The sequence below is a fragment of the Electrophorus electricus genome, unplaced genomic scaffold, assembly GCF_041902795.1.
Source record: "Electrophorus electricus isolate QZ-2024a unplaced genomic scaffold, ASM4190279v1 Scaffold31, whole genome shotgun sequence".
Lineage (NCBI taxonomy): Eukaryota > Metazoa > Chordata > Actinopteri > Gymnotiformes > Gymnotidae > Electrophorus > Electrophorus electricus.
Genome location: NW_027658594.1, coordinates 1,634,955 through 1,660,746, shown reverse-complemented (window position 1 = coordinate 1,660,746; position 25,792 = coordinate 1,634,955). Strand labels below are relative to the sequence as shown.

Sequence of the window (25,792 nt, the reverse complement as noted above, 5' to 3'; positions counted from 1 at the left end):
GATATTATTGTTACTGACTTGTTCACAAACAGTAAATGTCATTCTTTGCAGTACAAATCTTTGTAAACTTTGCAGAGAATTAATTTATTATGATTATTCTTTATGTCTTTGGTTTGGCCTTTTTGGGGGCAAATATTGTTTGAAACTGGATGTTTGACAAATCACATTATTTTTTTTTACACACAAAAGGGTCTCTATACGAAAAAAAAGTTGATAGTCATATAAGGGTTCTTTTGAAGAAAGATGCGCCCATCTACCAGTACCCATCTATCAGCTACTTACTCGGCTGCTGCTAAAAATAGGGATTTCAAATATTTTTTGAACTATTGACTTATTTTCCCAATAACCAAAATGTCAGTGCAGCATTCTAGAAATGTCACAATGCATATGACATCACAACAGCTTTGACGTCACTACAAGTATATAAAGGTGAGCGCAAGCATTTATATGTCATTTCACTTGACAGATTTCAGCAGTTATAAAGTTGGAAGACAATAGAGTGAATTAAACCTAATCGTAGGTCAACTTTCCAGAACAAGGTACGGTTGAATAAGTCAATTTTGTAATTACAGAAGGCTATTTTCCATCTAATTGTATGTGTATGTATCTGTCTGTCTGTCTAAATGTCCGCTTAGCTACTATAGCTAGAGCTTTTCTAATTTTATGATGAACGGTCTGTCTGCTGTAGTTTTATATAGTTATGGAATGCATTGACGTTCCACCTGTTTCTCACACAAGGCTTTATGTCAAGCATAAGCGACTGCTTTTTATGCTATTTAGATTTTGCTGTTTTAAAGGTACAAGACAAGTAATATAAGTGATTAAACCAAATTTCATCACCATACCCGCCCTTTCTCGTCTGCCCACAATTGGTGACGTATTTCGATGTGGTACGTCCACGCTGCAGGTGCGTATAACGTTCCTAAGTGCGGGCAGTTTGAGACGAACAGCTCTACTTAGCAGAGAAGAGTCGATCCACAGTAGCGCCCCTCTCTCTGCGTCTACCTCTGTTCACTCACTAGAGAGAATCTGCTTAATATAAGCAATTTAATTTGATAATTTTGACCATTAACACTTTGTGCGCTGTGTGAGCAAAAACAATGTATGTATTCTGTGCTTTCTAACTTTCACAGCAGTTGTCGGTTATGTGTTGATTCTGTCAGATGCCCTCACGGTTATAAAATCATTTTAGCGGTGCCGAGCCACAGGTTGAATATTTGGAAGTGACTGTTGGTTAACACGTAAGCTAGTGTTAATGGGTGCGTTTCAGTCGCTGTCATACTCGTCCCGTTGTCTGAAACGGAAAAAAATATATGTAATAGAATTATCAAAAAAAAAAAAAGGACTTATTACTTGAAGCAGTGAAGCGAAAACGGGTTTTATGTTATGAGCAAATTTTTTGGCCCTTAACTCAAAAGAGAGTTCCATTTGAGAGTTCCAAAGTCTAGAGTTTAACAGTACCTTGTTAATGGCTATAAATGAACAGTTTAAATGCGTAAAAAGAGCAGCTGACCTGTTGCTTGCCATATGGGCTAGTTAGCTCACCTTCATATGTACCGCTAACCTGACTGGTTACTTATCTTAGTTGGCCTTCTCCAACAGTCACCATTACGTGGGGTCAGATATTTGTTAGCTAATAAGTTCCTTCCATATACCCACCAACACATTCTACAGGTCAACACATTCCTGCTGCCCCTTTTGTGTATGTGTCATGACTGTTTACTTAATGATGTTTAAGTTGTTTGTGACCTAATTATTAACCACTAATAAAATCAGTTTAAACCATTCATAAACTTTTTGTATTCAATGCAGTAAGATTTAGCCTTTGGAACTAATGGTTTAGGGATATGCATACCCAGCTGCTTGCCTGTTGAAATTTGCCTGTAAAGGTGTGCTGCCATTCTGATTGCTTTCTTGCCTGTTTTCTGTCCTCCATGAGTGTTGGTCTGCATACTGACAGTCTTTCTGAACTGACTGCCATTCACATGTATAACTGTCTGCCTTCTGATCCTCAAGCCTGCCTGCTTACATGTTAGATTGCTGTCTGTCCACCAAACTGTAAAAATGATTTATGCTTTTGACTTCATATCGCCTTTTCAGAACAAAGTATTCCAGGAGAGTCCTAAGAAAACTTGGACCAGGACAAATGGAGAAACAGAAGCGTCTTTTTGGCAGGAAGATGTAAGGCCTTTGCACTACAATGTTAAAAAATCTTAGAATAACAATATTAATTTAAAATGATTCTTATTTATATAGCATATTCCTTATAGAACCCAAAATCTCAAGGTGCTTTACACTGCAATGAACGAACAGTATTCAGTAATAAAACATTGATCAAATAAAACAGTTAAAAGTCACAAAATATAAATGTAGAAAATGAAATTAATTGAAACAGAATTTAAATTAAACCGGCTAAACAAGCTGAACAATTAGATCAAGCTAAACAAGCCACTCTTTAATCTGTATTAAACACCAATAGAGCTTGCACTCTAAATACTTTCTGGACTATTCCAAAGTATCGGAACGATGAAACATGAAACAGATGAAACATGTTTCATCAGCCTTGTTATTTTAAAAGATTAGGAAGTAATGTTAAAGGAATTAGTCTTATTTTCCTTATAATGTGCTAAAGTAGAATAAAATAATTTTGATTGTATTGTGCAATTAACAAAATACAACATGGACCTGAGCTCTATGAGTGATTCATCCATTAAATAGAGAATAAGAATAACAATCTATAAACTTAGACACAAGCTCTCTCAAAATAATTTGATCATGGATTTTAGTTCAGGCTGTTGATGTTTGAAGAATAACAAACGAACAACATTTCCTTATATATTTTTGTTGTTTCCATAGTAAAATTCCTTCACCTCCAAAAGTGGCACGGGCTTCTTCAGTATTTAAAAAGGTGAGTTTAAAATGGCCAAATTTGTTTTTCATCAGAAAATCGAATTGTTGCTAATAAGTGAGATGTCAGCACAGTTGTTATGTTATCCTGATATTTAATTTCTTTTTATTCAACCTCTTCTATGGTTCTCAAAACAAGAGCAAGTCAAAAAGCACAAGACAAGACGAGAATAAACCTGTGAGGAATGACAGCAAAATGCTCCTTGATAGAGCCAAAAAAATCATCCCAGACTTGGAGAAGCTCGATATTGCACCAATCTTGACCCATTTTGTGATGGATCTGACTAATGAGTATGCCATTTTTAAACCTTTTCTTCTTCTTCTTCTTCTTCTTCTTCTTCTTCTTCTTCTTCTTCTTCTGCTTTTTCAATTTATCATTTTTATTTTTGGTATACTTTTGAATGTATGAGATTTTTAGAATAAATATTAATTGTAGTTCTAAAGAATGCTTTTATTCACATTCTTTTAGGCAGTGGACATCTATCCGGAAAGCAATCCCTAGTCCAGTAAGTCATACTACATTGCTTACACATCAACATATTTTAAATGGGATTCATATTAATTCTAAACCAAACAACCAAAACCATTTTGGAGCAATTTTCAATGTTCGCCTTTCTATGTTATCTCTCCTTTCTTTCACAGGAGACAAAGGTCATGATCTCTCATATGGGTTCATTCATTGCCGACATTGTCAGTGAAGTAACTGTGATGGGTCTTCTTTCATCTCTGGAAGAAATGTTAGATGTTGATCTAAGATCAGTGTTGCTTGCAAATTCCAAGAAGGAAACTGCAGATTTGCTGAATGCTTTCCGTACCAGATCTTGTGAGATAAATCATTCAGCTTCAGTCCACGTGAAGGAGGGGACAGCTCATATAGACTCTCTAAGCAGAGATGTTAGGACTGCAGTTATTGATACGCATCGCAGTTGCCTGGATGACCATGAGAGAGACCAAATTGTGATGAAATTCCACTCGACTATGGAAGATACAAATTCAGAAGCAATGAGTGAGCTTCTGATAGGAGATACTGAGAGTTTGACATCGTTATCCTCAGATGTCCATGACGATGGTACATCTAGACCTATAAGTACCATTCCTATAGCTGGCTCTCCGGTTTCGGATATGCTTCAGCGCTTTGATGATGAGATGGAGGAATTTGCTGAACTGTCGCAAGACATCAATCCCCGCATAAAAGGAAGGACACATTTTTTGTCCCGTCATTTAATAAATCCTGACCTTGAAGGGGTCTCATCTTGTGAGCTCTGTGGTATGGTCATGCCAATCTACCTAGAGCAGGATGACTTGAAATCATCACAGGCATCATCAGAGCTATGCACAGATAGTATGAACACCTCCTCCGACGTCATGGCAAGCCAAGTTATGGAGTTGGTTGTCCCACCCTCTGTGAAGAAGGCTCAAGAGTCCCCCAGTGTACACAATGACTGGTCTTCCCTGTTCAGCATCAATATACATAGCTCTCCATCACTACAGTCTGAGATGTCTGCTAGGTCACCATGTACTGAGCCTGCTCTGGACAATCAGAGCAAAACCATGAAAGCCCAGAAGGGGAGATTGCATTTTGTATTCCCCTTCAGTAAGGTCTCAAAGGACTTAAAGGTAAAACATTTGACTTATTTCTTATTTAGATTTTGTTACATTATTAATTTTTAAAGTAGTGCATATTTGAATTTCATTTCACACTGAATGTGTATATATCACTTTGCATAAATGACATAATTTGTTCTAAATTATATTCTGTTGCATTATTACTGGTTTGTATCTGTACTTTTAGTTATAAATGTACTTATGCTCTGATATTTTTCTACTAAATCATTGTTTTGTTTTTGTTAGAAACTCAAAAAGAAAAGCAAGGAGCACCCTAACACTGTAGCTGCTGCTGCAACTACAGGTAAGAGCTTATTGCTAGAAACACATATGACAATTTAGTTGTTAGACAGAATATCACAGTTATATCCATTTTTTAAAAATCAATAACTTTTTTGTCTTATGATAGGTAGTGAAGATGTTTCCCCCATCTCGTCACGTTTCACGAGGATGTTATCGTTCTTTACAAGGCAACGCTCAAATCATCAATAAAGCCTGAAACATCAATTTGCTGAAAATGTGCAAAAATGGCTGGTTTTTGATTACATTTACATTTACATTTACAGCATTTAGCAGATGCTCTTATCCAGAGCGTCTTACAAAAGTGCTTTGTCCTTTACTCATAGAATATATCCTAGTACAGTACAGTAGGTTAGAGTCCAACATACCAGTGAACTAGAATACTGTAGAATACAGGGATCAATGCTGATACCTAGAAGTACAAAACACATAAGGTCTGTCTTAAACAATGATAAGTGCAATAAACAATAAGTGATAGAGATGTAATGTGGCCATAATTATCATATTTTTACATTTGATATTGTTTTGCAATACAGCAGAAGTTCAAATTTGGTTATGCTGCTGTGTTGGTTACAGATCATCACAGACTGGTCCCAAACAACAAACAACAAATTAGGGCATAGTTCACAACATAATCTACAAATAGTTTTAACGAAAATAAAGCATCTGCAAGTCCTAAAATGTGTTTTATATTTCTGTTGAAACATGAATCATATTAATTGCCAGCCCTTTTAAAGTTTCATATATTTTTTTTTCCTATTTTAAACACACAGAATCCCAAAACGATTTCTCTGTAGTAATACAGTTCACTACTGTAGTTGTAGATTTAGCTCCATTTAGCCCACAGTATCCCTTTAAATGAAACAAAGATTCAAAGTCAGAAGTTAAAATCCTATAGGAGTTAAATAAGAGCTTGATGTTGGATGTGAGATGTGTTCTGAACACATACTGCCAGTAAGTGCCAAAGAACCATTTTTAAATACAGTTACACCTCCCATTGAATTCAAAATACGACAGCCATCTTGTTAAACCCAACACTCACACATTGTATTTCAGATACATTTAATAGAGTTTCTCTGCCCAGAAACTACAATAATCAACTTCAATAATCCATCTGATGTTCAATGCAGGAATCCCTCCTGTCTGTCGCTGTTCCTCTTCCTCTCACAGGTAAGGGTACCAGTTGACTTTCCTCCGGCCGAGCGAGTAGGCTGCGGGCCGGTGGTGAAGAACGGAGCCGCTTCCTGACCTATCGTAGGATGACATCACAGACTGCTGGAACTGTGGCAGGAGCCAAGGCAAAAAAAAAATGGCAACAAGATATCGATAGGCATGTCAATATTCCCAGCACCCAGGTGAACTACTGCCTACCATGGGACTGTTGGAAACCTATTAAGATAGTATTGAGATTTTTATTTTAATTTTTTTACAAATCTATAAACTAAAAACAACATTATCTACTGACATACAACAATGTACAAAACAAGACACAACATATAAGAATTTGAATTTTAAAACATGTAATACATATCGATCTTCTTTCAGCCCTACAAAAGACTTCTTGATGAATCAGAAAAGAAGATCGACGGCCGTGGCCCGACGACGGAGGTGGTCGTAGCAGTGGTGTTGGTTCGGGCGGGCTGAGGACTCACACAGTGGCATGCCCTTGAGGTAATAAGGAGTGTTTACAGGCAAAAGAGACCGAACAATGCATTAGACATATTAATAACATAAAACATAAGGGAGTATAAAGATTCTGTGTCCTTTCAGATTGATTTGCGTACAGGGCAGAGGCATCTGCAGGCTTAAGCAAAGGATCCTAGGTAGGCTTTGGTGGACCTCAGGGTAAGATATATGACCTCTCCACCAGGCTCAAGACCATATAGAAAAACAATCTTCTTTAGGATAAGGTCAAGAGAAGCCTTCTCTTGGAATGTGTTGGAACATATTGATTAATGTATGGTTTGTATATAATAGTGCCGAATGCAAATAACAATATGTAAAAGTAGATTTGGTGAATACATTGTAACATTGGTAGTGGGATGGACAATTCTTTGTGCAAGAATGATGTTATTGGTTCATTTTTCTGCGGTTGCATTTAATATCACTATCCTTATGTATTTATATATCGCTTTTTACTGCAGATGTTGTCACAAAGCAGTTTTACAAATGTCCAAGTCCAAGCCCCCAGTGAGCAAGCCAAGGGCGACAGTGGCGAGGAAGAACTCCCTAGAGCATGAGGAAGAAACCTTGAGAGCAACCAAGACCCAAAGGGGAAGCCCATCCTCCTTTGCCTGGCAACGCTCACCACAATAATATCAATTTTAAGAGAGAAATAAATTAAAAAATGAAAAAATAAGCAGTTAATGTCCAGTCCAATTTGCTAGAGGCCCTAGTCTTGACGCGATGGTGTGCATGTGTCCAAAGCCCATCCCACAAGAGAGCATCCATTAAGGGCAAGGGAGAAGCAGTTGGCTAGGGTGGAGCTGTGGTGGCCTACAGCAGGGCACATCAGGGGGTGGTGGGAAGAGCCATGGCAGCTGAGACGGGTTGAGGCTCAGTAACATCATGACATCAGGAGTAGGTGTACCTCGGCAGAAAGAGAGACTAGATTATTAGGCATGTCCAGGTACAAGGGTGTGTAAATTAGGGAACTATAATGTGCAAAGATGGGCTCCGGCAGATCTAGCTATGGCAGCACAGCTAAAAGGAAAGAGCCAGAAGGAAACACAGGCACGAGGGCACCCTGGAACATCAGCACTCCGCCGCTCTCAGTCAACACACTCGAGTGACAAAAGAGAGGTGAAGTGACAGCATCATAACATCCCAGTTTATCATAACTCTCAAAACCCATGGACCCCCAAGATGGGAAGTAGTTAATAAAATACCTGACTGTACAGATACTAAAAAGAAATCTAGGATTATTTTTGTTATTTTCTATTGGGCTCAAGAGATAAGATGTTCGAGCAGTAATAAGTGTTTTTCTATAGGTGAGTAGGCTCTCCTTCCATGCAAGCTGGAAGACTACGGGCTTAGTGCGGTGCCATTTATGTTCTATTCTTTGAGTGTTTTGTTTTAAATTGCGAATGAGATCATTATACCAAGGTACTACATTTTTGTAGCTAATTTTTTTATTCTTAAATGGAGCAACATCATTAGGTGCACAGCAGAATACTGATTCTAAGCATTCAGTAATTTGATCAAGTTCCGTTGGGTTTGAGGGAATCCTAGGTGCAAATTATTAGTCTGGGAGATTCCCAATAAATCCAGGTGCAGTGGACGATGTGATCGTGTGTCTGGTATGATAGCGAGGCGAGGTTACTATAGTGTGGCTCATGCATAGTTTAAATGAAATTAGGGAATGGCCTGAGATGGCACCTGACTGGGGTAGTATAACTACCTTCTCCATGTCTACACCGTATGGCAGTACTAAGTCAAGCGTATGTTTACATTTACATTTACAGCATTTAGCAGTACGCTGTTATCCAGAGCGACTTACAAAAGTGCTTTGTCATTTACTCATAGAATATATCCTAGTACAGTACAGTAGGTTAGAGTCCAACATACCAGTGAACTAGAATACTGTAGAATACTGGGATCAATGCTGATACCTAGAAGTACAAAACACATAAGGTCTATCTTAAACAATGATAAGTGCAATAAACAATAAGTGATAGAGTTTGTTAATCAACATCATTGTAATAAACAATACCCTACAATAAGTACTAATTTAGTCAGTCAATATGAGAGCAGGGTAAGTATGTCCACCAGAGTGTGTGGGTTCTCTTTGTACATTGAAACCAATTGATTCTAATATAGAACTAAAGGCCAAGTTCAGAGGGTGTTGGGCACTATCAAAGTGAATATTGAAATCACCAACAATAATGGCACTTTCTACTAGAGCAGATCCCTCTCAGTATCTACAGCTAGACAAAACGCACCTGCCACCTTGTGGTCAGTTGAAGTATTTGCTAGTGATTCTAGACAGGTTTTCCAAGTGGACTGAGGCGTTTCCTTGTTCTAAGGAAGATGCCCGCGCTGTGGTTAAAATCCTAGCCAAGGAGATAATACCGAGGTACGGTGCGCCTCGGGTAATAGATTCAGATCAGGGACCCTGTTTCATTTCTATGGTAACTCAGAAACTATGCACCTACCTAACTATTGACTGGAAGTTTCACATCCCTTACCATCCTCAGTCATCTGGCATTGTTGACAAAATGAATTATACATTGAAACAAAGGCCATGATGGAAAACAGGAAAGAAATGGATAGATCTTGTCCTTCCTAGGTCTTCCTAAGTTCAAGACTGTTAACTCAATACACACTTTAAAACACTCAATACACAATTTCATTTTTTAATAATACTTGTTCAGGTTCCACTATTGTTCTCCAAACCATACATTATTCAATGTATGCATATTAATATTCAATACTTACACCAACCGGTTCTTGGTACCATTATGTTCAACCTGAGCTACTTGCATTTTATTTAAAAGGCGATCCTCTTCCATATCACCGGATGCCCATATTGCTTTTATTACCTCAATCTACTGCCAGCAGTGTTGTGTGAGATCAGAATGATGCCCAGTGCCACCACCAAATTGTCACTATTTGAGGTCGTTTTTGGTAGACCATTTACCACCCCATGGGTCAGAGGTAACCCAGGTGTTTCTCAGTCAGGTGACACAGCCATAGCTGATGACTGACAGACAAATCCCCTAAGACTTGGCTTGCGTTGCTTTGGTGTTGCAGGAAAGGTTTGAAGCCCTTGTTTTTGTCTGTCTGGCATTCAGATTTCCTGAGCAGCCATGTTGTGGTTCCTAATTAGGAACATGTTCCAGCCTACTCCATGCAAGCTGGAGCACTGGATCCACTCTTTAAATGTGCCTTTTTAAGGTGACGGCTTATAAAAGTCATCTCTGATTATTTTTTTTGTTGTTAGCTTTTTAATCTGTCAAGTCTGTAATTTTCCAGATTTATATCCATTAAAAAAACAGATGCTCTAAAGGGAGGGGGTGGACTCCTTCAGTGGTACAGCAGAAGTTGATAACTTCAAAATCATTTACAGCAGCTTCAACCTTGTACTAACAGAACAAATACGGACACAGCATTAACTAAACTATGGCCTGAGTGATTTAAGTAATTAGTGAAACTGGCACAGCACCACCAACCGTTTATTAAAGAAAACGTGTATGACACATGATTATCTTAATTCTTTTAATTAAAATAGTCCCTTGCAAGGCATATTATTCAATTATGTTCAAAGAGGTACATAGAGCATGCTGGCAAAACTGAACCGTTGAAGATACTACAGGAAATAAGAAATTTCCATAATGTGAATGAAACATTTATTTAAATGTATTGAATATTGCACATCTCAGAGCCTCCAGAGGTGGAAAAGACCAGGCCAGGTGAGCCATAGGTTGAATTGGACCCTGAATCCGAGGGCCAGGGTGTCCCCACCCGAATCCGAGGGCCAGGGCTCCCGCCAGACGCATGACGCTCGAATTTGATCTTCTTGAAGCAATTAACTAGAGTTAATTGAAAGCGGAAGAGGATGCCTGGAGCTGCGATGCCATACCTTTACGGAAAGATGAAAAAAGGAACACGAATCAAATAAATGAGACTGTTTGTTCTTCGAGGCTGAATGGGATGTGCCATAATAACCTTCAATTACTATATTGGTGTCCAAGCTGAAATTCAACTTGATTACAACAGCCGCAAGCCATGCAGATCTAGTTATGGGCTTTATTCAAAATTAAAACTAAAACAGAAGTAGATTTTAAAAAACACAACCACAATTCTGTGATTTATCTAATGCCAGCTAGTTAACTTCATAACTTATTCTCTGTTGATTTTCCCACCCTTAATCTTGCAGAAAGAAGGCTCAAGAAAATCAAGCGGATGTAAATCACAATCATCCATGTTGTTTTGCCTCCACATCACCCTGAAAGCGCTTTATTTAAATAATCTAGCTGTGCTGTATCGACAGGTATGAGAAGATTCCCACAGAATATCAATTTACTACTCTATGGATTCTTCATGACTTGCCAGTAAGGTAATAATAACAGGCAGGTGTAGCATCTAAAAGTGGAAAGTCCAAGTGCACGTGTTATTAGCTAGCCAGTAGACAAGATCAAATACAAGGTCACAAATTTTAACCTGCCCTTTATATGGAAAATCTGCAATATTTTATATTTGCCACATCGTTAGTGGATAGGTAGCTAGCTATAGTAATTAACCTGCAAAATGTGTTCTTAATCTGTTGATTGCAACTGTCAAACATTTTTTAAAAATGTGTTGAATATTACCCACTCACAGCCTACAGAGGTGGAAAAGACCAGGCCAGGTGAACCATAGAACAAGTTGAACCCTGAATCCGAGGGCCAGGGCGACCCCGCCCGAACCCGAGGACCAGGGCTCCTGCCAGACGCATGACGCTCGAATTTCACCCTCTTGAAGCAGACGAGCCCACTAGAGGTAACTGAAGCGGAAGAGGATGCCTGGAGCTGCGATGCCATACCTTTCGGGAAAGATGAAAAAAGGAACACGAATCAAATAAATGAGACTGTTTGTTTTTCGAGGCTGAATGGGATGTGCCATAATAACCTTCAATTACTATACTGGTGTCCAAGCTGAAATTCAACTTGATTACAACAGCCCCAAGCCATGCAGATCTAGTTATGGGCTTTATTCAAAATTAAAACTAAAACAGAAGTAGATTTTAAAAAACACAACCACAATTCTGTGATTTATCTAATGCCAGCTAGTTAAATTCATCACTTACTCTCTGTTGATTTTCCCACCCTTAATCTTGCAGAAAGAAGGCTCAAGAAAATCAAGCGGATGTAAATCACAATCTTCCATGTTGTTTTGCTTCCACATCACCCTGAAAGCGCTTTATTTAAATAATTTAGCTCTGCTCAATTTCAGCTTGATTACAATAGCCGCAAGCCATGCAGATCTAGTTATGGGCTTTATTCAAAATTAAAGCTAAAATAGAAGTAGATTTTAAAAAACACAACCACTATAGTAATTAACCTGCAAAATGTGTTCTTAATCTGTTGATTGCAACTGTCAAACATTTTTAAAAATGTGTTGAATATTACCCAAGTCACAGCCTACAGAGGTGGAAAAGACCAGGCCAGGTGAACCATAGAACAAGTTGAACCCTGAATCCGAGGGCCAGGGCGACCCCGCCCGAACCCGAGGGCCAGGGCTCCCGCCAGACGCGTGATTCTCAAATTTGACCTTCTTGGAGAGGGAGATCCCACTGGAAGAAACTGAAGGGGAAGAGAATATAACTTTAGCGAAAGATGAAAACTGACCACTAACCAAACGAATGAGAGAGATTGTTCTTTGAGGCTGAATATGATGTGTCATAATAACCATCAATTACTATAAAGGTGTCCAAGCTGAAATTCAACTTAATTACAATAGCTAGCCAGCAGCCAAGATAAAAGGTCACATGTCACACAATTTTAAGCTTCCCTTTATACGAAAGAACTGCAGTATTTTAAATTTGCCACATCGTTGGCGGACAGGTATCTAGCCATAGTAGCTAATTATCCTAGCTAGTTCACACTTCATTCTCCCCCAAATGATCCCATTATCGACAGGTATCCGTGCTTAGACATGAAGACAGTTCAGCGACCGAGGACTGACACGCAGCTGTCACAGCTCTTTTAGAGCAATCCGACGGTTAGCGAGCCAATGCTAGATAATAACGTTAATTGCAGCTACAGCAAATAGTTGGCAGTTAATCTGCAAGTTAACTAACGTGCTCCATCGCCATGAAAATTAGAGTCTGTTACCGCAAGAGATGTGCATAAATAATGTGTGAACTAGCTAAGTTAACCATCTCAAATAGACAGCTTGTCTGCTAGCTAACCTAGCTAGAGAGCCCAATGTTACCTGAGTCGTTGAATTCAAGTCCGACTTGACACTTTAGCCTTTCCCATTAGGCCTCATCGTCTTTTTAAACAAAATTAACATACTATTCATAAAATCCATATAGAGCAAGTTTTATGGATGATCTGCTCAGTGAAGCTGCATTATTTCTGTTATAATACGGACACGGCAGCATTTTCACGGCATGTTTTCTTAATCTGTTTATTGCAACTGTCAACACATACGAATGATTAATAATTAATGTAAACTGTTATGCAGCGAATTAAAGATACTATATTTTCCTGTTTCCCTAGAAATAATCCAAACTGCAGTGTCTGCTTATTTATGCTGAAGCACGCTTAAGTGCGTATAATTTTTGTGGATTCCACATATACATTAAAAGGAAAATGTTGCCCAATCATGTCAGAAATAGCAAAACAAAAAAACACAGGCTCCAAGTTACTGAAAGAGAAGTACGCGATGAGGTCCTGGTAGAGCATAGGCACAGGTTGGTCATACGTGTTTATGAGGCGTTTAATTTAAGCAAAATCCTCATCACACACCCAAGAAGTCAAAGCCTGCAAAATCCCCAAGCAGCAAGACTGCATCAAGTTAGCACTGGCTGAAGCAAAAATAGTGCTGTGTCCTGCTCTGTGGCTCATCCACTCTACCAGTCTCTTAGTATTGGGCTTAGTGTGCTTAATTCATCTTGATGTCCTAACTGACATTCAAAAAGAAATGGACATGAGAAGACAGTGTAGGAGTTCAAATTTGAATTGGCTTGAAATGTAGGCTGAAGTGCTCTTCTGCAGCTGAGCAGCTCATTTTCTGCTGAGCATCTTCACAGCCCTTACAAGGAGAGCATGAAATGATGGAGGGGACAAGAAAAATCAGAATAATGCTTTAAGGACTGGACACATTTACAGCTTCTCACACCAAACAAAGTACTCCAAGGTAAAAAGTTCATCAAAGTAAAACATGTTTCATCTATCTTTCTGTGAACTGATATTTTAATGACTGACAGACAAATCCTCCAAGACTTGGCTTGGGATGCTTTGGTGTACAGGAGAGGTTTGAACCCCTTTCATTAAAGAAAACGTGTATGACTCAGGTGCTAGGGTATTATCAGAATGTAATTTATTCCAAATGTAAACACATGATTCTCTTAATTAGAGATTCCCTTATAAGGCATATTATTCAATAATGTTCATAGAGGTACAAAAAACAAAACAAAACAACAAAACCCTACTGAGTCTGGAAAAGAACATCTTTATCAATAAAAAGTATCAAATGACCTGAACACAGTTGTACCACCATTACAAACTCCTTGCTTGAGTCTGCATGTATACATGTATGATAGTAACATATCAGCCAATGAATGATGGACTCGAGTTTGTACTCGAGGAAAGAAAGAAATTTTCATAATGTCATAAAGAATCAAGTGTTTGGAAAACATCTAGGAAAAGAAAGAAACATTTATTTAAATGTGCTGAATATTGCACAAGTCGCAACCCTTGAAAAACCAAGAAGAGTTCTCGGTCTGCTTAAGTACTGTGTACTGCAAAAGCACAAGTAGAATTGAATTTTCCACAAATACACATACAAGAACCATAGAAGAAAGCATAGTGTTGATCTTATAGAATGAGAGACACAAAAAACCTCAGCTACAATTATCAACAATTACACAATGAAGTTTGGATTCAACGGAATTTCGTTTTGAACTACGGTAGAGTGGAATCTTTATCGGCTACTCGAATACTAGGCAACAACCTGATTCACCATTTGTGGATCACATTTGAGCAGTAACATGATTTGGTAGAACACTTGCATTTGAAACCATTTTTGTCTTCTTTTATAGGTGGAATCGGAGGCCAATTTGGTGATGTTTTAAATCTACTTAAAGAATAACAAACAAAAAGCCAACCCTAATGTAACATTTAAAAGAAGCACCGAAGTGGGCATCAGATTTACCATCAAACAGGGTCTTGCTGCTGTCGAAGCCTGTGCACTGCCGCTTGCAGATTTCCATGTTCTGCAAGCAAGATTTCACACTGCAGCAAGAGAGAGAGAGAGAGAGACACACACACACACACACACAGGTGGGGGGGGGGGGGTGAGTTACAGTACTAGCAGAGAAACTCTGATGCTATTTGGATTTCTAAATTAACACGGTGTTCCTTAAAATGTTTTTGAAACACTGACATGTAGATTGGAAGGCCTGGAGCAACTCACTGTGCACTCTGAGGGAAGTGGAGGAGGTGGGTCATGGTCAGAAACGGGTGGTTCAGGGTCTTCACTGGCGTGATCCTTTTGTGAGCGTCTAGCGTGAGCATCTTCTTTAGTAGGTCGATGAACTCCCGCCGGTCGGCCTTCTCCGCCAAGACGTCGGTGCCTTTCAGACTGGTCATATTGACCTGCAAGAGAGACCCATGGGTGAGTCATATTATTCACCAGCAGAGGGCGGCAATGCACCTAATACGAACGAAGTTCTGCAGCAAATTTCTACGCACTGCTCTGTCCTTCGCAGATGCCGTTCTCCAGAGCGACTTACATGCGCTACTCATTATGACAGCAGAAACGCTCGACCTTTCAGCTAGCGCCTTATTCTACCTGCTCTATAATGTGAGCTGCGGGAGCCCTTTGTCACGTTCTTCAATTTCACATCGCAACACTAAAAGAAATGCGTATAGTTACGCGCACAAAAGCCCAAATAACCTGCATCATGTCGTCAAGGCAGTTTAAAATGTACTTCCGAGTCTCTTTGGACTTGATGCCACGCTCGGCCTCATGCTCCGAAGGTGTCTGGAGAAAGGAAAGAAAAAACAAACCATTCAGCTCCACCATTAAGTTACATGAAGTCATTAAGTTACGTCCCTTATAAAAAACACATGGCATTTGGCATTTGAAGACAGGCAAACCTTGAGTCTCCACAGGGGGTAGCAGTAGAAATAGTAGTGCGTCTTGGTCCCTGCGCTCAACATGCACTCTGCTGGTAGGCCCTGCGTCTCGGAGATGTAACGGATCTGCAGAGACACCATACGGCAAAAGGATTATGACTTTATTTTGAGTTAATCCTTTCATTTTCAAAGTGCATGTCTAAAAAAACAGGCCATAGAAACTCATTTATATTAATCCTAAAAATGAGCGGGCCGACAAAGCAGCTAAAAGGTCAAACTACACACACACAAACACACACACACACACACACACACACACACACACATATCACTACAGCCACAAAACCACTACAGGTCTGCACCACTGATGCTGTACGGGCGTTAAGGCACAGCTCAAAGGACCATGTGCTTACCTGATCATATTCGGAGGCTCCAGGATACAGGGGCCAGCCCAGGAACAGCTCAGCAATGACACAGCCCAGGGACCACATATCGATGGCCTCACAGAATGGGAGACCCAAGATGATCTCAGGCGATCTGGACCAAAAACACAGAGATCGCCATCATGAAATCAGCCTCGGCTGATAATTCCGTGGGGGGGTGTTTGTGTTCCTAGACATTACACACCCACTATTCTAGTGTAACATGGAACCAACACTACAATGCACCAACACTACAATAATGTTGTTTTGCATTAAGTAAATACAGAGTACCAATGCAGTTAAACACCCGTTACTCAGTATATTACACTGTTAATTAACAGTGTAGCTACAATGTAATAGCGGTTTTGTACAGACTTGCTAAATACTGATATTACCAAAGCCTGCAGTTCAGCGCATCCTAACTAATCTCAGACACCGAAGACGGTTCATTAGGTGTTTTGCTAAATAACAGCACTCACATGACCCAATAAAAATAAACCACTTATAAATCAATCGTGCTCCAGTTAACTGTAATGCTCATCATAGGCTTTTAATGTGTAGCAGGGTTATTACAACTGTCCACAACATGCAGCTCTACTCTCAAGCACACTAGAGTGCAACGAGTGCATACTTATTTCTAACACGCCTCAGCACGTGTCCCTCACCGGTAGTATCTGGACTGCAGGTAGCTGGGGGCCTTGGAGAAGTGGCTAGCTGAGCCGAAGTCGATGACCTTGACGCGGTACGGCTGCCTGACGGGGTCCACCAGCATGATGTTGTCGGGCTTGAGGTCGGTGTGGATCAAGCCCAGGCTCTTCAGTTTCATGAGCGCTTTGGCGACCTGCTGCAGCACGGGCCGGATGCATTTCAGCAGCAGTGGGCTGAACTTGCTGCGCTTGAGGAAGTCGTAGAGGCTCTGCCCCAGCATCTCGAACACCAGGCATATGTGCTTCTTGTGCTGGAAGCACTCGTACGCGCGCACGAAGTTGAACTCGTCGGCGTTCTCCCTGCTCAGCCGGCTCAGGATGCTCACCTGAGGAGGAGCAAAGGAGGGAAGACGGAATACGCGTTAAGCCGAAGCTACGTGGTCACAGCTTCAAAGTTTGATACTGCTGACAAATAGCCTACTTATTTTCAATAGCATCAAGCACTTTGTGTACTTCCCTTCAACCATTCACTTCTACAGGATTTGGGAGATGCAATTATGGAAGTGGTCCCTTGGAAATGAACCCATGAACTTGCTTTTGGTACTCAAACAATGCAGATTAATGCTCTTTCATAACAATAACATTTTTAATGCACATCCAAACAGGCATGGCTTACACAACTGAAGCTAAATCTTCTTTTTAGAGTAAGCTTCAAGCTGTCCGTGTGTTATCCGAACTAGTTCCTACTGAACTAGTGAAAATTAGAACTAGTGTGCCAAACAAGTATTTCTGTGCTACCCTGGCTGTATACAAATTCCACAGTGTGCGTTAGCACATCTGACACCAACAGATCATATGTTGTAAAAACTGAAACAAACAATAACAGAATCAGGGCTACAGCTGATTCTAGGCCATATCAATAGCTTATTTAAAGCAGGCACAACTTTCCCACCTCGTTCTGGCCCTGTCGAGCATAGGACGGATGACTTTTCAGGATCTTGATTGCGACTACTTCACTGGTGCCCCGCTTCCAGCACTTGGCGACCTGGCCAAAGGTTCCACGGCCCAGGGACTCCAAAACCTCGTAGCTGTTGGAGACGGAGCGGAGGATCTCGTTCTGCACCAGTTGGTACTCGCAATCGCTGCCCCTGGCCACACGCTTGGACAACCCAGGGGAGGAGAGCTCCTCCAGGATCTGTACACTGTTGCTGCTGTGTGCCTCCTCTCTCTTCCTCTTGAGGCTGCCCCGCTTCTGATAGCCGTCAGCACGCCGCGAGGTCAATGCCTCGTCTCCGCCCTGCCAGCTGGAAGAGGAGGAAGACGACGACGAAGCCTCGTCCGAGGCTCCAGAGGGGGAAAAGACCATGGCAGGTAAGCCATCGATTGAATTGAACCCCGGATCCGAGGGCCAGGGTGTCCCCGCCCGAATCCGAGGGCCAGGGCTCCCGCCCCGCGCAGGATTCTCAAATTTAACCTTCTTGGAGTGGGAGATCCCACTGAAGGAATCTGAAGGGCAAGAGAATATACCATTATGGAAAGATGAAAACAGGACTACTAACCAAATGAACGAGAGAGATTGTTTGTTCTTTGAGGCTGAATGTGATGTGCCATAATAACCATCAATTAGCTAAATTAGCTAAATCACAGTTTTGATTTTTTAAAAAACATCTACTGCTGTTTTAGTTTTAATTTTGAATATAGCTGCATGCCATGCAGATCTAGATAGCAGCTATATTCAAAATTAAAACTAAAACAGCAGTAGATAAAAAAAAAAAAACTAAAACAGCAAATTCAAAAACACAATGGCATATCTGTGACTTAGCTGTCGCTAGCTAGTTAACTTCATAACTTACTCTCAGTGTTGACGATCTTCCCACCTTGAACCTTACGGAAAGAAGGCTCACGAAAATCAGACGGATATAAATCATAATCCTCCATCGTGTTTTGCTTCCACATCACTTGATTTAAAAAGTTTAAATGGTTATCGCGCTATATCGACAGCTGTGAGAGCGTTAGCACAGAATATCACTGAGCTGATCTACGGATTCTTCGTCACATGGCAACAAGACAAAAAATAACAGGCAGGTGCAGCGTCACAATGTGGAACGTCAAACTGCACGTGTTTGAACCGAGCAAGTAAACAAGATCAAAGGAAACACATTTAAGCTGCCCTTTAAGATACTACATTGTTCTGTTTCTCCAGAAATAATCCAAACTGCAGTGTCTTCTTGTTTATGCTGAAGCACGCTTACGTGGGTATCGTTTTTGTGGATTCCACATATACATTAAAAGGGAAATGGTGCCCAATCATGTCAGAAATAGCAAAACAAAAAACACAGGCTCCAAGTTACTGAAAGAGAATTACTCACTGAGGTCCTGGTAGAGCATAGGTCACTATGTAATGTGGCCATAATTATCATATTTTTACATTTGATATTGTTTTGCAATACAGCAGAAGTTTCAAATTTGGTTATGCTGCTGTGTTGGTTACAGATCATCACAGACTGGTCCCAAACAACAAACAACAAATTAGGGCATAGTTCACAACATAATCTACAAATAGTTTTAGCGAAAATAAAGCATCTGCAAGTCCTAAAATGTGTTTTATATTTCTGTTGAAACATGAATCATATTAATTGCCAGCCCTTTTAAAGTTTCAGATATTTTTTTCCTATTTTAAACACACAGAATTCCAAAACGATTTCTCTGTAGTAATACAGTTCACTACTGTAGTTGTAGATTTAGCTCCATTTAGCCCACAGTATCCCTTTAAAATGACTCTCAATTAATGGCAAATGCATTTACAATAAGTCTCTTGCCACAATAACAACACTGTCTGGATTTGCCATCAGCTGGTTGATTGCAGCATCGTGCAGCCTGCAGCCTAGCATTTGTTTGCAGGGGAACATACACTGCCATAATTATTACCATAATGAATTTTTTAAGGAGAAAGAATAGTCTGTACATTAATGTTAAAAATTCCAGATCCAGATAGCAGTGTTTATGTATGTCAGTGGCTGTGCACCAGTACTTGTGAATGTACACACACAAACCTCACCCTTTGGGTCTTCCCCAAGTCCCCTGTCCTGTTCGCACTACTAGTTAAGAGCAACCAGCTAACTTGATAGCAGTGTGACTCAATAATAATAAAAATAATAAAAATAATAATAATAGTAATAATAATAATAATAATAATAGTAATAACAATAATAGTAATAATAATAATAGTAATAATAATAATATGGCGCTTCCATGCACATCAGCAAGCAAATAGGAACACTAGCACTTGCATGAAATTAAGCATATTAGCATTTCAGAAGGCAGATTATTTAGCCTGCTAAAATAGCAGGTGTGGCAGCAAATGTCTGTTCAAAACACTATGTCACAGGTATGAGTATCATGTATTTGCTATAGTATGATTGTTCATGTTTGTAAATTTAAAGCTTACAAATGCTGTATTTACAGTGTATTGCAGGTTATTAAAATGTGGCAGTAATTATTAGGATATAGAGAATTGTAGTGTTTAAACAAATCATTATGTCAGAAGTATGTTTAGGGGAGAATACACCCTGACCCACCCAGAGTTAACACACACTTACCTTACATTATTGATCATAAACTTGAATAGCTACAATACTGTCTGCTAATCATGCAGTTTGAAGTTTGCAAAGTGTGTACCCAGACAAAATCTGTGTTAAAACTTTCCTTTAACACTGAGTCATACATGAGTCAGACATGATTCTGAATAAATGAATGAATGAAAAAATGAAAAGCCTTATTTCATTTCAAACTGCACTTCAGGAACACTGAGCTCAAGTTCTGAGGAAACTTCCCTGCATATTTTCAGGGGTTTTCTGCCTCACCATGCCTGAATCACCTCATAAGGAGCTTGATAATGAGGAGACAGGGTGACTGAGGCAGTGAACACTCCTCACTGAGCATACTGGCTTCCAAGAGCTGGAGCTGAGAAGACCTATAGGTCTGTGACACACACTCCCACCCAGTCCTGATACTAAGAAGGTGGAACCTACAGGCTAATATGCAGCTGCCTGTGCATCAATAGGCGTCTGGGGTGTCCATCACTCAGGGAGGCGTGGCTGAAGGCGTGGCCTTGCAGACTCTGAGAGCTGGCTGAGGTAATCTGTAAAGGAGAGAGTAGTCACCAATAATCATGGAAATGTAGCCACAACTGTACAGTATATTTCACAGCCATGTATATTACATATCACAGACCAGGCTTACCAGAATAAATATTCCACACATACAGCTCATATATATCTGTGTGTGTGTGTGTGTGTGTGTGTGTGTGTGTGTGTGTGTGTGTGTGTGTGTGTGTGTGTGTGTGTGTGTGTGTGTGTGTAAAAACATGCTCCTGTTTTAGTCTCAACACAGAGAGATATACATGTAGGAGTAGCAAACTGAAGTAAGAGCTCACCTTCACCAATACATAGTCTCCAGCTTTAACAGTGACAGGTAAGAATTGATGTGCGTAGACAACTACACAGGGTGGCCGGAAGCGTGGCCAACAAAACGGGAAGACAGTGCTTCAGTGGTAAAGTTCCTGGTGAACCAGTACATTCCTCACCATGGGTTTCCGAGAAAGGTGAGATCAGATAATGGCACTCATTTTACAGCGCGCAATTTGCAGGAATTAGAGAAAATGCTGGGTCTGAAACATTCATTTGGGGCAGTGTATCATCCTCAGTCTCAAGGTAAGGTGGAAAGGATGAATCTAAATGCGAAAAACAAAGTGGCCAAAATCTGTGCACAGACAAAATTAAATTGGGTTGACGCCTTACCTTTGGCATTAATGCAAATTAGATGTTCAGTAAATGCAACAACTGGTTTTACCCCTTTTGAATTGCAGACAGGTTGAGGATTTCCAGGACCCCAGGGACCCTTAACAATAAATGAGAAAAGAAAAACATCTCACACACACATCATACTTTAATGAATTGCAAAGTATCGTTTCAGCTTTCTCCACGCAGGAGGGGGACCGGACGGGGAGCAGACAAACCCAGACGATACCCGTTACGGACTGGGGGCTGCTGAGAGTCATCAAGAGAAAATGGAGTGAGCCGAGGTGGACAGGTCCATTCCAGGTGACAGAAAGAACCAGCCACGCCGTACGCCTGAAGGGTAAAGGGAAAACGTGGTTTCATCTGAGCCAGTGCGCCGCCGCAGAGTCACCGCAGAGGAGTCTGCAAGAGACAGCGAGGGACCTTGCTGAAACATCACCTAACTCACCTGACCCGGAAGGGGCAGAATAATCCCCGGGAGCAAAAGGGTCAAGGTAGTCCACCCTTAGACCCCGAAGTAAGAAGAACAGAACACCAGTGATGACTTCTGGACAATTGTGTTGTTTGATTATTTGTTGGTGTATTGTGTTGTGTGTTTCCATTTACAGTTTGGTCACGCTTGGGTTAAATAATAGCATGGCAGTAGGAAAGGATTAAAACATTAACAACAAAACGGTGAAGAAGAATGGGGGTAGAGATTGGTGGATGTGTAGCATGTGCAGCCGCAAGACCCAGACTTATAACCACCCCGGCACCCCTATTCCCACAAAAAGACCCCAAGGGTTATGCGTGCATGATTGGCCTGACTAAGGAAAGAAACCCTAAGAATTGTGACACTTTAAGCGTTATTTTCCCCCCCATCAGTAACAGAACCAGGACAGGACTATTTTCACCCGAAAAGGGGGAGGGGAACTACACGTGCTTCGTTAGAAGTTCAAGCACACCTCAAGTACGCTTGGGGCACATCCCGGCGGAATGGTGTAACCGCACGGTCACTGGGAACGAGTCTGTGGGTTCATGGGCACGAGCAGGATTGTATGATTATTGTGGAAGGATGACTTTGGTTGTTAACATGCCAGAGAACTTGGAGGGGACATGCGCCATGGTCAGGTTAGCAGCTCCTTTATTACTGATAGGCAAAAAACTACACAGGGACCCGGTAACTGATGCAGCAAGACAGTAGCGAGAGGCATACCATTTTGATTTAACAAGGAATACCCCCACATACATAGATGCAATAGGAATACCTCGCGGAGTTCCGGACAGATATAAGTTAGCAGACCAGATAGCAGGGGGATTTGAGAATATTCCGATACTTTCTGCATTATTCCCCATTACTCCAAATAAAAATGTGGATCGGATTAACTATGTACATTATAATGTCCTCAGGCTAGCCAACCTGACTAGGGATGCAGTGGAAGGACTTAGAGATCAGCTGGGACCAACCTCACTGATGGCGGTGCAAAATCGTATGGCATTAGACATGTTGTTGGCGGAAAAGGGGGGTGTCTGCGCTATGCTTGAGGATATGTGTTGTACATTCATTGCTAATAATACCGCTCCGGATGGGTCGGTTAGAAGAGCATTGGATGGTTTGAAGACCCTATCAGAGGAAATGCATGAGAATTCAGGCATAAACAACCAGTTGGAATCCTGGATGGTGAGCCGGTTCGGTCAGTGGAAAGATTTAATTGTGTCATTGATGGTTTCATTAGCCACATTCACGGGAATTGCTGTGACATGCGGGTGCTGCTGTATTTCATGTATTAGGGCGTTAATGGTTAGACTAATCTCAGCTATGATAGAAAGGAAAGATGTGCATGAGGGTACCACGATGATGCCACTGATACAGGGGGAAAGAGAGAATAATGTGCAGAATGGAATAGGACTAATGCTTGAATAAATAAAATAATTACTGTATGTCCAGACATAACAGGAAATGCCCTAGACGTGCATATGTGTGATTATGCAACAAGACATGTGTACGAGACGGTCAAACAGAGGTGACAGCTGAGATGGAAAAACACAAAAGCAGAAGTGGCACAAGGCGAGAGAAATATGTCTGTCTGTTGCAAAGTTATGCTTTAGATCTCACTCGCACTGTGTTGTGAAGTGACATCTCCAGAGCTCTGCATTAATAAAAGGCCACAGGGTAACACACTGTTTCCTGTCTCTTCTTTCCTGCATCAACGGACATGACACTAACTAATGATATAACAGAATCTGGCCCTTAGCTATTTTATTAGCTTTTTATCAGGGCACGCTTAGTAAAATGTCACATCTCTACATCAACTTTTTATAAAAATTAACAGGCAATCAAATTATTTTGGCTATACTAAAACCTGTCCTGGAGCAATGCCTAGCTAGCTGGATAGCTAACACTAACATGCAAGACTGGGTTTGTTTTGCAGAAGTAGCAGATGCTAAATAGCTGCCTTGTAAAAGAGGTTTGCATTGGGGACTGTTTGTATTTGATGCATGCACTTTAGGTATTATTGCATAACGCTATTTGTGATGTATTTTTGTTTTTCAATCAGTCACATTCCGAGCCAAACTTCTCTTAGGCATCTTGTATCAGTGGAGAACTACTTTTGAAGGCATTGTTACTAGCTAACTGTTAGCTAGCAAGGTAACAAGGTAACTCTTTTTAAACAACAAAAAGAAAAAACACTTTACTGTGATTAACAACTATGAATTTACTAAGTTGTGATTGTTTCATAGAAGGTCTGATTAGCTAGCCTAGCTAAAGCTATGTTTGATACGTTTTGATATGTCTAACGACACTAGCATTTTTGGACAAGAGTAGCTTTATAGTTGCTTAGCTAATGTCACAGAATTAAAAGTAGAATCAGAGGGAAATGTTGAATATTGTGTCATTGCACCAGCCATGAGGCATTAAAGTGTCTGGACAAGAACATAGCTAGCTAGCTAACTGGCTTAGATCACTACTGCAGCTCTCACACCTCGGTTTATTACATCATAATAGGTAATGTGGAATTTTTAAGGACCATTGTTGCGTCTGATAACCCGTTCAGAAAAGATGTTCTTCAGCTGAATGAACAGATACTGAAACGAACACTAAAGAGATCATCCAACATTCAAGATATTTCAGTAGACACACTAGTGGAAGAGCTGCTGAGGTTCCTGAGCCATGAATGTCCGGCCTCCAGCATCTACTCTGGACAGGTATGTCACCGCCTTGCACCAGGACGCAGAGATCCGTGAGCATGACTGAGATGTAATTATAACTATATACACCTCATTAGTCTGATGCTAATGAGCACACATGCACACCTGCCGTCCAGTTCTTTAACATCCATATCCGTCACCTTGATTTATCTTAGTAAGTTGCTGCTGAAGCTCTGTCTCTCTTTCTCTCTTTCCCCATGCCTCCTTCCCTTCCTGTAGGAGTGTGGATACACCACTGGCGTTGTTGCCTGATGCACCTCCTTTGGAAGAGGACACGGTCCACTGTCAGAACTGGCAGGAGACAGTGGAGCCGCACACACTCGCCTCTCTCGGCTCCCGGGAGATCGAACGGCAGGCTGTCATATATGGTAAAACAGCAAATGTGGTGCACAGCAACTGACTATAAAAGACAACTCCCAGTACACAGTTAACATGTAAAATGAAAACAATTATTTACTGATCTAACTTAAACTAAATAGCTACTAAATCTTTTGAACATACAGTATTCTATTTATTATGCACATATGATAATTCTATCCTGACTCATGAAAATGTGGAATTCTGAATTGTGTAACGTTTGTAAGAAATTGTAGTGACTTTGCTATATCCTCTTCCTCAGAGCTGTTCACAACGGAAGCATCTCACTTGCGGACTCTCAGGGTTCTCGATCAGGTGTTCTTCCAGAAGATGAGGAACCTTTTGACCGTCGAAGAACTTTCCTGTATCTTCCCCAACCTGCCCCAGGTCTACAGTCTTCATGGTCAGTCTCTCTGTGTGCGAGCGTGTGTGTGTGCGCGTGCAAATCCGCTCCATTTGTCTTAGTGTGTTTTCAAACCTAAATTTCTGAAGCCTACTTGGTGTCTAAATCATAATCAAGATTAAAGAAGTGTAAAACCCACCCAAACTGAGAATTTAATGACAGAACAATATCAGCTATCGGCACCATGCCATTACTGTGAGCAGGTATGGACTGGAGGCTGTACATGTTGTTTCTGCGGTGGCCTTCATGACACAAGTAGAGTTCTGTTGCCCACTGACACAACTTTCTAACAAACCACATATACACTGGCTCGCTTAAACAGATTCTGTTTTGTGGTGTTGCATTTGTGTTTCAGCGAATCTGTGTGAGTCCATGA

At 40.7% G+C, this 25,792-nt stretch overlaps 1 protein-coding gene across 1 annotated transcript; it reads right to left on the bottom strand.

Moving 5' to 3' along the window:
* Positions 1-11,816: 11,816 nt before the first annotated feature.
* Positions 11,817-18,606, bottom strand: LOC145655657 (homeodomain-interacting protein kinase 2-like). Its single transcript, XM_081709152.1, has 9 exons — positions 18,518-18,606; positions 17,621-17,972; positions 16,687-17,054; positions 16,013-16,136; positions 15,621-15,725; positions 15,418-15,504; positions 14,935-15,116; positions 14,674-14,753; positions 11,817-12,095 (listed from the first exon to the last, which is right to left on the bottom strand). The coding sequence occupies exons 1-9, from the start codon at positions 18,604-18,606 to the stop codon at positions 11,890-11,892; spliced, it is 1,593 nt and encodes a 530-aa protein (XP_081565278.1). The 3' UTR covers positions 11,817-11,889.
* Positions 18,607-25,792: the final 7,186 nt, after the last annotated feature.